Below are 16,910 nucleotides of genomic sequence, written 5' to 3' on the forward strand. Positions count from 1 at the left end.
ACAACCACAAGCTTCCTCCTACGACTCAAAGGGACCGCTTGGTGGTGGAAATTATGCTTCCTGTTCTCACTTCAGGGGAAAACAAACTCATTAGAGGCCTTGATGTGATGCAACTTGAAGACAAGTTAAACGGTGGTCACAGTTTATGAAACTTTATTACTTATGTCTGGAAAAGCAGCAAGTAGGAACACCGAGTCGCATTAGACAGAAGAACAGAAAATCAGTGGACTTGCTCCAACATGCTAACTTCAGTTACAGTTCTCAACATTTCTTTATCACTAAGGTTTTATGTCAAAGCATGTGCAGCCCAGGTGTCAAACTCAAGGCCCATGGGCCAAATCCAGCACGCCACAGCTTTTTAAGTGGCCCTCTAGATTCAAGACTAGACACTAAGTGAGCTTAAATATTATTGTATTGTCAAAACTTTCTTACTTGTACTAAACAACTGCCTCAGCTTTAATTGATGTCAAATTGTAGTCCATGAGCTAAACAGTGAGAAATAAAAAGTCGCATTTACCGTCATAAATACGCTCAAATATCGCAAATATTTCCACTTTGACTTAAAAAGAATCACAACATCCAGGTGGGACTGAAAAGATGTTCAATAATATTATTTAATTTTAATAATTCATTGATATTTTAGCAGTTTGTGAACAGGTTTTATTAACACATTCTGGCACAACCAACCCTTTAAGAACATTCACAATCTTGATTTGGCCCAAAATGAAAATGAGTTTGATACCTTTGATGTACAAAAATTAATTTAAAAAAAAAGAAAAATGTTTCTGCAAAATAAAAAATTTCTCCCGTAATCATGGTTATAATTTTTATTTGTGTAATTCAGGTAGTTTTAATTGTGTTTGCTGGTTTTTATTAGTTGTTATTAATTAAATATAGTTTAGCTTTTATTAAAACTAATAAAACCTAACTAAAATTAAAACTAAAGTAAACTAAAGTAGTAGTTTTCATTTTCTTCATACTTTGGTTTTCGTTAGGTGCTGAAAACAAACAGGTTAAAAGAATTGTGTTGTGATTATATTTCCATCAATTAGGTAATGATTACTCAACAGAATACAACATTTCAACAAAAAATGTATTAAATTATTATTGAACAACCAAATGAAGTTTTTTTCTCTCAGCTTTTTGTGTCGCCATTTTGCAGACTAGCATAAGAACCGAGTATAAACGACCGTAATTTACCAGCAGCGTGATAAATAGATTCAGAAACACAAAATCGAAAGATATTATATCTAGAATTTAAATATATTTTAGTTAGTTTTATAAACACACAATATAGTTCCAGTTAGTAATAGTTTTCCTCCTTGAATTACTGTTTTTATTTATTTCAGTTTTCATTATTTTGTTAGTTTTAGTTAACTATAATCACCTTTCTCCTCATAAGCGAGTACATTTTGTCACATTACAACCGCACACTTTTATTTTATTGTTAATTAATAGAAGTAGCAGAGAGCTGGTAAGGATACGGAATAGGAAACTGTCCTGGTTGAGACTAGAAAGGACCCAAATGTAGAGAAAACTGTGGCTAAACAGAGTGCTTTAATAAAATAAGAGGAACTTACAGGGAAAACCGCAGGGACAGAAGGTGGATAGTAAACGGAAGAACCGAGCGATGAATAATGAAAAACCAGGAACCTAAATACTGAGGCAGGGTGGAAAATCACAAAGGAACCAGATGAACTAATCAGAGAACAAAGCAGGGAAATAAAGGAGGAGACTAATTTACGCAGAATGAGCTGAGATAAGACTTAAAGATCCACAAACTAAAAGCCAAACGGCCTGAAAATAATCTAAGATAAATCTAGATCCCTGTCTTTAACGTTATTGCTCTGCACCCTACATAACTTTTGACAAATGTTGATTTTTATCTTCTTACTTTTCCATAAATATGTGCTTTGTGGAGCTTATAATCAAACAAACTCTAAATTTCGGATATTTCTTCTTGGTAGGTTTACAACTGCGTAATATTGAGAAAATTCACTGAACAGACGTTTCCTGAGAATTAGTAATTTGTTGAATTTTGAAGGCCATTTTTTACACCAAATTTTATTTAGACGTGTCAGACAAAAGGAGGATGAAAACAAATGTAAAGCTAAGATATTTTTATTGGTAAAATACATTTTGTACTCTACTTTTAGTTGGTCTGTGACATACAAACCCAATACAACAGAATAAGTTTAGTGTGGATGTAATGTGTTGAAATCTAAGCAAAGTCAGTGGATAAAATCCAGTCAGAAAAAATAAGAAAACAGTAAGGACCTGTAATTTATATTAGATGTAATTAAGTCCACAGTGTAATTTTAGAGACTGTTTTCAAAGACTGGGAATTAAGAACGTCTTTAATAGCTACACAGCACCAGGTGAAAATGGGTGTTTTTGATTTTGGGTCATTTTGATGGTTAAAATGTTGGATTCAGTGTCTTAAACCAGCAGAAAGGCTGGAAGCACCAGCAGTGAACAAGAAGGAGGGAATACTCAGCAGCACCATAAGAGATAAAAGTTTTACCCCTTTCCCTACAGACGTGTACGTACAAAGAGTGAAAACAGAAACTATATCGTTAAAATGTAAGAGAAAAAGAAGGAAATACTAAAAATGATCTAAAGAACTAGATGCTTTAATGATAACCCTATTAAAAATTTAACCAAGTCCATGTTGACCAAATTTTTAAAAAGGAAGAGATCGCCTTGCCTGGTTTGTATTTCTTTTTAGAAACTTTGCAACCCAGGTTAATTATCATCGGGACTTTAGGGATTTTCTTTGTCATGGAGGTGAAGAAAATCATCTGCATTTCCAAACACGCTCACAATCTGCAGCACGTAAAATATAACCTTAATTCTGCTTTGTACAACTCCACACTATGCTGGTAAGTATCTGCACTTTCGTTCTGGCTCCAGTAGTTATCCCGGCGAAACATCTGTGTGGGCAGATGTTAATAATATATCTAATTAACACCGCTTCAGTTTTAGGGGCGGCACATAAATTACGCTGCCGAGGTGATGACTTACGCAGTCTAGTCTACGATCCGAGTTTAACCACCGTAATGTTTCTCGGTGACATTTCAGAGACTGGTTGGAGAGTTTTAACAGTCAGAACCTCATCATTCATCACAGACCTCCATTTTAAAGTAAACAACGCCGTGGTCGGCCTTCGCTGAAACATTTTCACGAGAAAAAACAACGGAAATACTGCAGCACCAATAGGCAGGGTCCACTAAACATGTTCGCACCAAAGTAAAATGAAATAACTCTGAGATAACAGAAATTTGGTTAGGATGTTCAGGAAAAGCGTAGGAATCACCCATGATCCAAAAGCAGCTGGAACAAGAGAGTGTTTTATATCACCAAGCACTGATTGTGTGTAAACAGAAATAAGATGGTAAAAGCAGAAATGGTAGCTCCATTAAAACAAAGTTTAATGATTAAAGGAGAAAAAATTATGTTTCAAAGAGGTGATGGTGAGGCTGTCAAACCCAAAATCACTGAACCAAGTAGCAAGGCGGTACTAGCATGATGCTGTGGGCTGTTTTAGTGTGTTGCACAGTGGGTGCAATGATTAATCAATAACTTCCTCCAGATTCTTCAGCTTCACTTCGAACCAACAGCAAAACAAAACAACATTTAACTTCTTAATCACCATCCATTATTTAATGGCCTGGTTCCGAAAACAACCAGTTCAAACGACAAGTTGATCAAACATCCAGGCACGATTATGTCAAATGTTTGATTAATACAAAAAGCAAATATTTAAAGGACATGACTATAAATTTCACTAATTTTATATTCCAACTTATTTGGTTACCTGATATGACAAAATTCATTAAATTTGTTAGCTGCGTAATGATGTCACCCTTTAAAAATAATGGCTTGAAAAGATTATAACCATTAAAATTAAAATGGCATTCATGACCACGACGAGGGGATGAAAACTTCTCACCATCTACTCCTACTTTGCTTTCAGTAGCAAACTTGCAACCTATTTAGTATTTTATGCTTTCTAATGGTCCAGGACCTGAATAGCATCTACGCACAGAAAAAACATGAAAGTTTAAACCTTTTGATGCTTCATCTTTTCTGTTTTCTGGCCTCTACTGACCAGTCTCATTTGCGTGGGATTTGGTTGGTTGTGAACATTGTGTGAAAAGCTAAAGAGGTTGAACAAAGAGGCTAACATGTAATGTGTGTGGAAAGAAAAAAAAAAAAGCGTTGGCTCTAATATTTGCAATCCAGCTTCCAAATATTTACTGGCAGCTCCTGACGGCCCTGATGTCGAGGGCTTACAGCCTTGCAATAAACCCAGAGGAGGAGAGAAACTCACCACTTTGAAGTGCTCCGGTCTGCACTCTGTGCCGTGGAAGTGGCAGGACAGCAGCATGTCGTTGAGGTTGTGGCCGGTGCGGTCGTAGAATTCCCGCATGTTGAAAGGTCTTGGTTTGAAGTTCTGGAAGTCGGTTTTGAGCTTCAGGCTCTCCAGAACACTCTCCTCCACCAGGTGTATGTCCCTGATCTCATACCTGGAGAAAGAGAGAGAGAAACAGAGACATACTTATGGGGGAATTTTTCTGCCGTAATCCAAGAGCACACATTTTCAGTCTGAAAGCAGGATTTCATGTCTTTTGTTCTCAAAACTTTTAAAACTATTACTTACATTTTTATTTTGAAAGCAGGACTTCATGTCTTTCGTCTCAAAACTTGTAATGCTTTTACTAAAATTCCGATTTTTTTGCCGCAGCCGTTCACGCTTCCAAATAAATGCGACCTGTATGTGTTCTGCAATGTGAACGGGCAAACGACCTGAAAGTGTCCCGCATGCGCAGTAGAAGGCGCAGTAACGTCAGCGTTCTCAGTGTTCTTCCAACCGCCATAAGAAGAAGAAGTGCTCAGTGTTTGCGGAAGTAAATATGGATGCTAACGGTGGAGCATAGCTTACATATTTAAAGTTGTTGTCCGACCGGAGCAGCATATTAACAACTTAATCCTCATTATAGTCCGTCATGGTTGGTGTTTTTCTTCCCGCTTGAGCGTATCAGGACGCAGAATGGCCTCAGCTTTCTGCCACATTTTACACTAAACATCCGCTAGCAGTGTGCTAATGATCGCTAACAGCTACTGATCTTAGGCAGGAGTTTGTTCACCCAACCAAATCCCTAAGTCCTGTGGGTGGCGCAGGTTGTTACAATCGATAGTAATCACACAGGCATACCCGCTAGAGAGAAACAAACGCACCCAGTACAACACTTTCATTCTATTGGCTGAGAGGTTGCCAGGCGACGGTGTATTTTTGTTCCAGAAGCAAGAAGAGAATGTTAAGTAAGAGAGTCTGAGAAGTTTTGAGTACAAGCATTACAAGTTTTGAGTAGAAAGACATGAAGTCCTGCTTTCAAAATAAAAATGTAAGCAACAGTATTAAAAGTTTTGAGAATAAAAGACATGGAATCCTGCTTTCAGACTGAAAATGTGTGCAGACCTGAAAATATGTGCTCTTATGGCAGAAAAATTCCCCCATAGATATTCACTTTTATTTTACATGCAAATTTAATGCCTTTTAATTTAGCATGGGGTGATGAGTCTGCAGAATCCTGAAATAGAACACTCACCTGCTTCTGAACAAAAAGTCAACCTCGATTTCATTTTTCACACCGTCCAGGAAGGTTTCTAAGTTTTGATCAGTGAACTTTCTCTCTGCTCAGCTGGGGCTTAAAATAATATTCCTGAATAAATCAAAAAGGACAGAAAACTGACTATAAAGCTCAACATGATGGTTTTTCTGTGGCGTTTCGCTGCCTCTCAAATGGACAGGCTTTGCCAGAGTGGAACAGTTTATTGAACGTTTCATAATAAAGTTCAGACACAGACCCATAAACCCAGCCATCCAATCACTGACAATGCAGCAGCTCTGGGCTATACACAGTTACTCAGCTGAAGCCTCACCTATCTGGACCCTAAAGAAAGATGTGTTTGGGTTTGACTGGTGGCTCCTAAATTTTGTCTGACTGGTTTGCTTTAGCCAGGAGACATTTAGTTAAACTTTAATGGTTCACCAAAATAACATGCTCAGAACTGAGTCTGGGTGAGTTATTAAAATCTGGAGTACGGTAAAGGGATTTTTTACTTTTTTTGGAAGTGATAAAATCAGCAGTAAATATCAGTGCAGCTGGAGGTTCAGACCATCAGACAAACAAACACCCTAGAGTCCATTTGGCGGAGCGTCTGGCTGCGCTCCGAACGCTAATTAAAGGCGAACAAATTGAGACGAACAGATTTGAAACATCTTGTTAATTTAATTCGGTGGTTCTTAGCACACAGGAGGAGCAAAGTGAAGGAATCAAATGTGTTGAGAGAACTTAGAAACAGCAGACTCAAAACGAAAACCAAAAAATATAAATCTTAACGTCTCTGACATATCGGCTCCTTTTATTGACAACTAACTAAATCACATCTTCAGAAGCAGAGCTTTGAGCCACTCCTGAGTTTTATTGAGCATGAACCCAAAACAAGCAGTTGCCAAGCAAGATTTAGCAGCCAAGTGTCTAATTACTAATGAACTCTTTGAATTTGGGCCTCATCAAATTAAAGCTGATTCTTGGCGCTGTAACACAGAGTCCTCTGTGTTAATCCCAAATGAAAGCGCTGCAGCACAGAGCCGGGGGTAGAAATGTTGTGCGACTGTGTGTGTACTTTATTCTGGACTAAAACCAGCTCTTCAGCCTAATTGGTCCACTGTGCTCAGTAGCTAGAAGTTGGATTTTTAGAGCAATAATGATTTCAGATTATTCCAAAGTAAAAAATATTGTTGTTGGAAACATATACAGCACTTAGACTGTATATGTTTTTTGTTGCTGTACGTTCATCTCACAGCAAGAGTTTTGGAGTACATTTATTCAATGTCTCATATTTATAAATAAATGTTTGTATCAAATTATTGTTACAACCTTATACAACCTCGTTTGGCAATAATACAGCACTTAAGACTTCAGTGATTTATAAACTAACATTAGTATTTTAAAGTCTGTTCTCTGAGCGTCAGTGAACCAGTAAGGACTTTAAAACTGAGGTGATTTGATCTATTTTCCTAGTTTTAGTGAGAACATGAGCAGCAGCGTTCTGGATCAGCTGCGGTTGACTGGTGAGGACACTGCTGCAGTAATCAACACGACTAAAGATAAATACATTGCCGAGTTTCTCCAGATTATCAGTCCTTTTAATCCTGAAACTGTTCTTCAGGCGACAGAAGGCCGGCTTTGTACCTGTCTTTATGTGTCTCTGAAGGTTCAGATCAGTTTCTTTAGGTCCAAAAATAATTACTTCAGTTTTGTTTCTACTGACCTGACAAAAGTTATGGTACGTCAGACTTATTAATTGCTATTGGTATTTATTGTTGTATGTTTATTATTCCATCCATCCATCCATTTTCTTCCGCTTATCCGGGGTCGGGTCGCGGGGGCAGCAGCTTCAGAAGGGAGGCCCAGACTTCCCTCTCCCCAGTCACTTCTTCCAGCTCCTCCGGGGGAATCCCAAAGCGTTCCCAGGCCAGCCGAGAGACGTAATCCCTCCAGCGTGTCCTGGGTCTTCCCTGAGGCCTCCTCCCGGTGGGACGTGCCCGGAACACCTCACCAGGGAGGCGTCCAGGAGGCATCCTTACCAGATGCCCGAGCCACCTCAACTGGCTCCTCTTGACGTGGAGGAGCAGCGGCTCTACTCTGAGTCCCTCCCGGATGACTGAGCTTCTCACCCTATCTCTAAGGGAGAGCCCAGCCACCCTGCGGAGGAAACCCATTTCGGCCGCTTGTACCTGTGATCTCGTTCTTTCGGTCATGACCCAAAGCTCATGACCATAGATGAGGGTGGGAACGTAGATCGACCGGTAAATCGAGAGCTTCGCTTTTTGGCTCAGCTCTCTCTTCACCACGACGGACCGGTACAGCGCCCGCTTCACAGTAGACGCTGCCCCAATCCGCCTGTCGATCTCCCGCTCCCTTCTTCCCTCATTCGTGAACAAGATCCCCAGATACTTAAACTCCTCCACTTGAGGCAGGACGACCCCTCTGACCCGGAGAAGGCACTCTACCCTTTTCCGGCTCATAATCATGGCCTCGGATTTGGAGGCACTGAGCCTCATCCCGGCCGCTTCACACTCGGCTGCGAACCGCTCCAGTGAGAGCTGCAGATCACGTTCCGATGAAGCCAACAGGACCACATCATCCGCAAAAAGCAGAGATGCGATCCTAAGGCCACCAAAACGGATCCCCTCAATCCCTCGGCTGCGCCTAGAAATTCTGTCCATAAAAGTAATGAACAGAATCGGTGACAAAGGGCAGCCTTGGCGGAGTCCAACTCTCACCGGAAACGAGCCCGACTTACTGCCGGCAATGCGGACCAGACCCCCCGAGGGACACGGTCGAACGCCTTCTCCAAGTCCACAAAACACATGTAGACTGGTTGGGCGAACTCCCATGCACCCTCCAGGACCCTGCTGAGGGTGTAGAGCTGGTCCAGTGTTCCACGACCAGGACGAAAACCACACTGCTCATCCTGAATCCGAGGTTCGACTATCCGACGGACCCTCCTCTCCAGGACCCCTGAATAGACCTTACCAGGGAGGCTTAAGAGTGTGATCCCCCTGTAATTGGAGCACACCCTCCGGTCCCCCTTTTTAAACAGGGGGACCACCACCCCAGTCTGCCAGTCCAGGGGAACTGCCCCCGATGTCCATGCGATATTGCAGAGTCGCGTTAGCCAACACAACCCCGCAACATCCAGAGCCTTAAGGAACTCCGGGCGGATCTCATCCACCCCCGGGTCCTGCCACCGAGGAGCTTTTTGACCACCTCGGCGACCTCGTCCCCAGAGATTGGAGAGCCCAACCCAGAGTCCCCATGCTCAGCTTCCTGAACAGAAGGCATGTTGGTGGGATTGAGGAGGTCTTCGAAGTATTCCGCCCACCGGCCCACAACGTCCTGAGTTGAGGTCAGCAGCGCACCATCCCCACTATAAACAGTGTTGGTGCTGCACTGCTCCCCCCCCCCTGAGACGCCGGATGGTGGACCAGAATCGCCTCGAAGCCGTACGGACGTCTGTCTCCATGGCCTCTCCAAACTCCTCCCACGCCCGAGTTTTTGCCTCAGCGATAACCCGAGCTGCATGCCGTTTCGCCCGCCGGTACCCATCAGCTGCTTCTGGATTCCCACAGGCCAAAAAGGCCCGATGGGACTCCTTCTTCAGCTTGACAGCATCCCTCACCGAAGGTGTCCACCAACGGGTTCGAGGGTTGCCGCCGCAACAGGCACCAACAACCTTGCGGCCTCAGCTCCGATAGGCCGCCTCGGCAATGGAGGTACGGAACATGGTCCACTCAGACTCAATGTCCCCCACCTCCCCCGGAACGTGTTCGAAGTTCTGCCGGAGATGAGAGTTGAAGCTCCGTCTCACAGGGGACTCCGCCAGACGTTCCCAGTAGACCCTCACTACACGTTTGGGCCTGTCAGGTCTGACCGGCTTCCTCCCCCACCACCGGAGCCAACTCGTCACCAGGTAGTGGTCAGTGGACAGCTCCGCACCTCTCTTCACCCGAGTGTCCAAGACATACGGCCGCAAATCCGATGAGATGATGACAAAGTCAATCATCAAACTGCGGCCTAGGGCGTCCTGGTGCCAAGTGCACATATGGACGCCCTTATGCCTGAACATGGTGTTCGTGATGGACAATCCGTGACGAACACAGAAGTCCAACAACAGAACACCGCTTGGGTTCAGATCGGGGGGGCCGTTCCTCCCAACCACGCCTCTCCAGGTCTCACTGTCATTGCCCACGTGAGCGTTGAAGTCTCCCAATAGAACAAGGGAGTCCCCAGGAGGGGCACTCTCCAGTACCCCCTCTAAGGACTCCAAGAAGGGTTTATTATTATTACTTTATTTATTTAATATTTATAATTTATTTACTTATTTTAATTCTTTTTGTGTGCTACGCTGGGTCAAACAAAATCCTCCCCTTAGGGGATCAATTAAGTCCTTTCTTATCTTATCTTATCTTATCTTATCTTATCTTATCTTATCTTATCTTATCTTATCTTATCTTATCTTATCTTATCTTATCTTATCTTATCTTATCTTATCTTATCTTATCTTATCTTATGTCCATGCACTGTGAACCACAGTCAGTGCTGGTTCTGATAAGTTTCTGTCCTTCATATCCATCGCAATGTTTGGAGATTTAAAGCACAACCTGTTATTAAGTCCCTAAAAAACAATTCTCAGCTCGCAGTTTTTTAAACCTGAATGATGGATTTTACTAAATGCTGTAAATATTTATTTCTGAAATTAAGATTTTTTGTGTCGCTCAAAGAACAACAAAAATTGTGAAGCAATATGCTTAGTGTGAGCCACTTTGGATTGATTAGCAGTTCAAACAATACTGCTAAGCAGCACATTGTTAGCAAACTCACTCGACATGTTCACACCTGGCATTAATGTGTCTCCCAGCTAACACAAGGCGACAGCTCTGAGGACAGAACGTACCCAAGGCTCCACAGGGCTCCGTTTAGATCAAATGCTTCTCTTCAGAGATGATCTGCTCACAAGAGACGAATAAAAAGGAATTTGAAATAGTTTCTGGACTGGGAGTTGAATAAAAATGTAGAAAACCCAGTTAAAGAATAAAGAGATTAGTCTGATTCAAATAAAAAGGGGGAAACTCTTTCCTTTTACGGCATGATCAGGTTTGCAGAACCAAACAAGACAGCCATTGTGCTGGTGTGTTACAGCGAAACACGTTCGCTCAGCACAGGGTTAGATATCTGTGTCGACTCTATTCAATTTTCATGTAGTTGTTGGCCAGATGATAATTGCTGTAATTGGCTGGTTTCCTGTAATGAGCCATGCTGGTGCACATTGATGAAGGTTTGCAACGCCAGACGTGCACGATTTCAATCATAGCTCTTTGCAAGCAAATATCATCTACAGACAGGCTAATAATAATTGAGCGGTGACAATAGACGGTGTGTTTGTTTTCATGCTCCAATGTGCATGCAGTGTTCTGTTGACTTTGAGGTAGAATAGAAAATTACGACTTCTTGTTCACGCTTCCAGACAACAGCTGGTATAAAACTAGCATTTAGTGACACATACACCTCTGGAAAAAAGGAAGAGACCATGAACTCTTGATTCCTGAACTCTTCCTGAGTTAAAACATTAGTGTTGTTGTTTCTAAATGAAAATGAACTTGTTTTCTTTGCATTATTTGAGGTCTGAAAGCTCTATATCTTTTTCGTTATTTTGACCATATCTCATTTTCTGCATATAAATACTACTTTTAATAGGTATATGTTTGAGTAAAATGAACTTTGTTCTTTTATTCTATGAACTACTGACAACATGACTCTGAAATTCCAAGAAAAATTTTGTATTTATTTGCACAAAATAATAATAAATAATGCAAAGAAATCAAGTTCATATTAATTTAGAAACAACAATAATAATGTTTTAACTCAGGAAGAATTCAGAAATCAATATTTGGTGGAATAACCAGGAGGTCTTCAATGGGGCAGTGGGGTTCATGTACATATATATTTATGAAGTTAGATAATAAATAGATAGGAAATGAGATAGATATCTCTCAAAATGTAATGAAGCCATATATTAAAAGTAGAAAACTATTACATTGTATGAAATAAAAAGTTGTTGTTTACAAAGTTTGGACATTTTCCAACATCTCTGCATTTCACATAGTGCAGTTTTCAGCTGCATTTCTCTATTCAATCATTGTTTGCACCGCCTGCCGGTCTTTTTAAAGCTAAACGGAGCTGGAGACCCCTCACCACACGCAGCATTATTCTGAGGCACGGGGAGATTTACTTTCATTGAATTGAACTGTTGGAGAAATCTGCACATGCTGCCTTGCTCTAAAAGGAAGCAGCATAGCTATAAATGTTCCTGCACTTTACCCTGGCTGCGATCTCCCACCATGCTTTTATTCAAATGTCACCACTTTAATGTACTCACCAAAGAGCAGAGTTTCATTTGAACCTAAACACTGGCACCATTGGAAAGCCTTTTAGAAATCCCTGTATCATCAAGTGAAAGCAGTCCTCTGCTGGTTTGTTACGAAAGCCACCATTAATGCGCTGCACGCATTTTTATTTAATAGAAATTAGATCCAGCAGCTTGCATTAATGAATTCATATCTGGCAACATGTTACATCTCACGTCTTATTGAAGTTCTTACAAAACTTAAAAGTCGTGACTTCTAACAGCAAAACCAAGTGATTCATAAGCAAAAATGTTAATTTGGTTTATATCATAGATTGATGTTTTGTGACAGTGAGACTGGGCGAATCTGGAGGCTGTTTTTGTTGTTTGACTAAAAAAAAAAAAAAAAACTTAATTGGACAGAGGCAGTGAGTACACCGGTTATAAATCTGACAAATCTGCCAGGAAGCCACTTATGAGATAAAATCCCAGAAGAGCAAGCTGATGAAAACAGTCAAGACTGACCCTTCAGCGTGTGAGCAACTTAAATATCATGCCACAAGACATTTCCCAGACCAGCGGCTTTGATTGCCAGAGGTGGGCAGAGAGCAGTCATGAATGCATTTCAAGCCACAAGCACTTGTATTCCTGGCAGCTTAAACTGTCATTGCAGGGATTTTCTACCTTGGCAACAGAAGCAAAAATAATCTTAACAGATTATGGGGTAATATTTAAGATAAGTACATGGATATGGATGCAGGGGAAAAATCATGTTTATGCACGAAAACTTTGGAATAAACATTTAAATGTTCACTTTTGGATTTTTGCTAAAATTGCTGGATAGATTTGGGTTGAAGACCAATATAAAATATCCAAAGTGCTCTGAGCTTTAAACTGAGTCTGTTTTTAAAAACTTGTTTGCTGCATCTGACACTTTGTTCTGCTGAAATACTGAAGACACTAAGTGAAGGAAACCATTTCACTAATTGCTTCATTGTTGCTGCCTCTTGTTGACATTTGGAAAAATATTACAGCACCAAAGGGCATGCAATCAAAAAGCTTCTACGGCTAAGACAAGCCTCTTGCCTCCCACTGTGAGATCTTTATTTCCTCTTGTGCTTCTTGGACATGATTTTTTTTAAAAATGTTTTTCATGCTATCCATGCAAAACAAGAACAAAGAAACACCTTCCTTGTTAAAATCTTTAGCAGCTCAAGCGCGAGTGAATCTAACTGTGGATGAGAAGAGTTTCTCTGCAGCTTTGCACAAAATTTCAAACACTCTGAGATCAGAACGTGTGAATGGCAAAAACGCCCCGAGCATTTGCCGCTTTGCTTGAAATCAAAGAGGTCTTCCAGCTTGTTTTCCTGCTGTTGGCGCGTACAGTACGCGGTGCCGCTGCCAGCTCCTGCATCCAGAGCCTCCAGCTGCACCAACAAAACAGCTGGAGTCTCCTGATTATAACGGTTCACCCAATTCAAGAGAGACGAGCACGCTCTGCAGCCACCGGGTGACTGAGCAAGGTAGAGGAAGGCTGCAGTACGGTCAAATTACAAGTGGGGGATTACTTACTTAAATCTTGTCTGAAGTAAATATGTCGAACATGAGCTATTAATTCATTAGCAAAGTTAAAAAGAATAATTTACCTGCAGATTTTCTGGTTTGACTTAAACCTGAAATGCACAATTTATGATCACCTTCCTCAAATATGCGGTCAGATATTACATTACAAGAACTTTTTTTTTTTTTTTTTTTAAATAAAAGTATGTTTTTTATATGGAGAGATAAATAAAAATGACTAAAACTTGCTTAAATGTAAAGCTCTCGTTCTGGTTTCTAAGACTTTTGAGTGTGAGATGAATAATTGTTCTGTTAAAAGCTGAGAATAAGTCTCGATGAGTTTCCCAAATGTTTAATTAAAGCCAAAGTTTCAAAATAAGACAGATAATACTCATTAGTCGATTATTACAAAGAAAGATTAAACATGACTAAGGCAACTAAACTAAATAGATGTTGGTCTTTATAAAGAAAGATCTGAGACACTTTTCAAATAAAAGCTTCAATTTTTCTAAGAGGAAGTTTGAAGAAGATGTCACATTACTAATGAAAACAAATTATAATGACCTTTCAAAATAAGACTTAATAATATTCTTAAAAATAAAAACCTCTGTTCATCTAGATTATTACACCCAGATTACAAATACAACTAAATCGGATTATGATGGCATTTCAAAAATAAAACAATGCTCTTCAATAAAAAGTAGTTCATAAAAAGTATCTTTTAGTTGAACTAGACCTGACGTGAAGAAGAGTTTGCTTGAGGGCTTTTAAAGTTAAGATTTCAGAGTCACCAAAACAAGAGTTTTGCTTTTTCATTGTTCAAACATTACAGCAGAATGTGTTGTTTTCTTCTTCTTTTTTTTTGCTAAAGTATCCCGTACTAAAAGGGAACTGAACCAGTTCTTTGCCTTTGAACGGATTTTCTTACTGTAAAACTGAAGTGAAGAAAAGAAACTTTACAAGTCAAAAGTCTCACCTTTACAAGTTTTCCTGAGCAGTAGTTTCCTAATGAGCTTTAAGACAAAGCTGATGCATGTCGGACTTTAAAACAAACAAACAAAAAACGCTATAATGGGGCAAAATATGCAAAATATTAAATTCTAATATCATCTTATAAGTTGACAAGAACCACAGCAACAAAATGAAAGGCTGTAAGAGTTTTGGATTTGAAGGTGAAGCCTGTAACTGAGGTGAAATGCTGCTACCTGTTGTTGAGCAGGGCCAGCAGCTCCCCAACATAGAAGAGGTCGTTGCGGGTCAGCTGGCTGAAGCGGAACGCGTTCAGGTTGCAGAAGGTCACCGCCGGGAACGTCATCACCGGGGTAGAGACCTCGTCCAACTTGGTGACGTGCGGGTACTCGAGGTAGAAGTGGATCCGATCCACGCACACGTAGAGCAGGAAAGTCAGCGAGGCCAGGAAGAAGACGAGCCACAGGAACCGCTTGATCCAGAAGCGCTCGTAGGTGAAGATGTGGGAGATTCCGTGCAGGGTCGAGCTGTGCGCAAAAACTTCAATGGGTGGAGGCTGGTTCGAGTCCAGCTCTTCCGGCTCCACTTTCAGATCCATCGTTAACATGCGAGGGTTTGAATGCATCGAGTCAAAACTGGGAAAGTACTCCTTTCAGCAGAGAGCAGCTCTGCTATCACCCCTCGGAGCGTGCAGAGGACCAGTCTGTGACCTGGTGCAGTTTTGTCGCCATCACTCAGTCAGCTCTGCGTTTGAGCAAAAATATTTGAGCCTTCTGCAAAGAGCACCGCCGAGCTGCCGGAGCCCGGGTCCATCAGCACAGCGCCACAGTCCCGATCTGCGGCTTTCTCAGCGGGAGAGGAGAAGTCGTGAATCGCTGGTCGATCATAAGTCCGGCGGAGCGCGGATTATTCCTGCACGTCAGCAAGAAGGAAACCTTGGAGCTTGGAGGCGGAAAGGAATATCTTTGGACACTTCAGCAGGAGTTGCTTCAACCCGCTAAATAAAGGCTGAATTTGTCCACTCTGGACGCCGTAGAGAGGAGTCGGTGGTCGGTGCTGACTGAGTCGTGCGGGCAGGTTGTGTTCCTCCGCTGCTGTGCGTGTGTCAGTCTGAGAGCGGACTGACGCTCCTCTGCTGTTTACCTGTCACTTTAGGTTTCTGTGGCTCCCACACACACACACACACACACACACACGCACACACACGCACACGGCTGCACCAGTGGCTTCACAAACAAGCAATTTAAACTGCAGTTACTTTTATCTATTTGTCAGAGAGCTGGCTGCGCGCACACGAATGATTAATTGGCTCAAAAGAGAAGAAAACGCAAACCTGATTTCCATGTGTGCAGAATATGTCTAATGTGTGTGCGCTGCCATGGCTTTCTGCTTAGCTTTTGTTTTGCTTGGCTAAACATCGGGTCAAAACGACCAAATGGTGGAAATAGAGAGAAACGAGGAGGACAAGGAAAAGCGAGGGAGGGAAAAGACTGAATGTCCCCGAGAGAAATGAGTCATTTTAGGCAGCTAAGTGCGCGTATAGTGAACATTTTGATTAAGTAATATTATCCACTGTCATCACTGAGAATTACCTAGGATACATGATACTATAGTGTTGATGTCCTTCTCCAATTAAATCCAGCATAATATGTGAATCTTTAAAGGGGCAGTGTTAAGTAAAATCGACTGAATGTTGCATGAGGTCATAATGGTATTTGTTTCTTCAAAAACATACATGTGGTGTTGCCTTGTTTGCCTGTTTGAGAAATCCTTTAATTTCCAGTAGCAAATATTCAGCTGTGGAAAAGGCCTGGGTAGACTTAGCCCCGCCTTAAAGGACGAAGCTCCTCCTTTCAGCAAAGCAGCAGGACAGCTTATTACTGTCTGTGAAGAGGGCATATTCCATCAATGGTTTGCTTTAAAGCAGCTTAAAACATATTTATTCTCATGAGGTTTATTCTGTACAGTTACATCAGATAAAGCGATTAGTTATTAGTCTACTGAGCACTTGAGGAAAGATTAAATAAATTGTGGACTTGGATTTAAAAGGCACACACTTATCACATATTCATCTTATTATCTTTAAAAAACGAAACTATCTGGTTATTTTCAACTGACATGAAAACTGTTAAGACGGTCAAGCAACAGGCAGATTCAAATGTTGTTCTAATGGTTATTTATAAACCCCAATAAGCTACATTTTTTTATGTATCTATAAAAACTGTTAAATGTCTCTACTTTCTGAGTGCAACTAAACATAAAAAGAAAAATTGTAAGATAATTTTTGTTTTTTGCAGATAATTCCATAAAATGTACAAGATTTGGTAAGGAACTTTTCTTTTAAAAGCCAATAGCAGTATTCTTTTTTACTTCCATAATTATTTTTATTTGCTTCTAATGTT

The 16,910-nt window shown here is 41.0% G+C and overlaps 1 protein-coding gene across 2 annotated transcripts in view; it reads right to left on the reverse strand.

Annotated features, from left to right (window-relative positions):
* Positions 1–16,795, reverse strand: part of LOC103467631 (acid-sensing ion channel 1-like) — a 77,460-nt gene extending 60,665 nt beyond the window's left edge. The window contains exons 1-2 of one of the 2 annotated variants that reach the window (XM_008414191.3): positions 14,745–16,795; positions 4,334–4,529 (exon numbers count right to left, since the gene is read on the reverse strand). In XM_008414191.3, the coding sequence (XP_008412413.1) occupies positions 4,334–4,529; positions 14,745–15,133 (585 nt within the window). In that variant the 5' untranslated portion in view covers positions 15,134–16,795. Of the gene's footprint in view, positions 1–4,333; positions 4,530–4,663; positions 4,682–14,744 lie in introns of those variants that run through there. The other variant, XM_081609135.1, reaches the window with a different exon arrangement.
* Positions 16,796–16,910: the final 115 nt, after the last annotated feature.

The sequence above is a fragment of the Poecilia reticulata genome, chromosome 7 (assembly GCF_904066995.2).
Source record: "Poecilia reticulata chromosome 7, P_reticulata-male-v2, whole genome shotgun sequence".
Classification (NCBI taxonomy): Eukaryota; Metazoa; Chordata; class Actinopteri; order Cyprinodontiformes; family Poeciliidae; genus Poecilia; species Poecilia reticulata.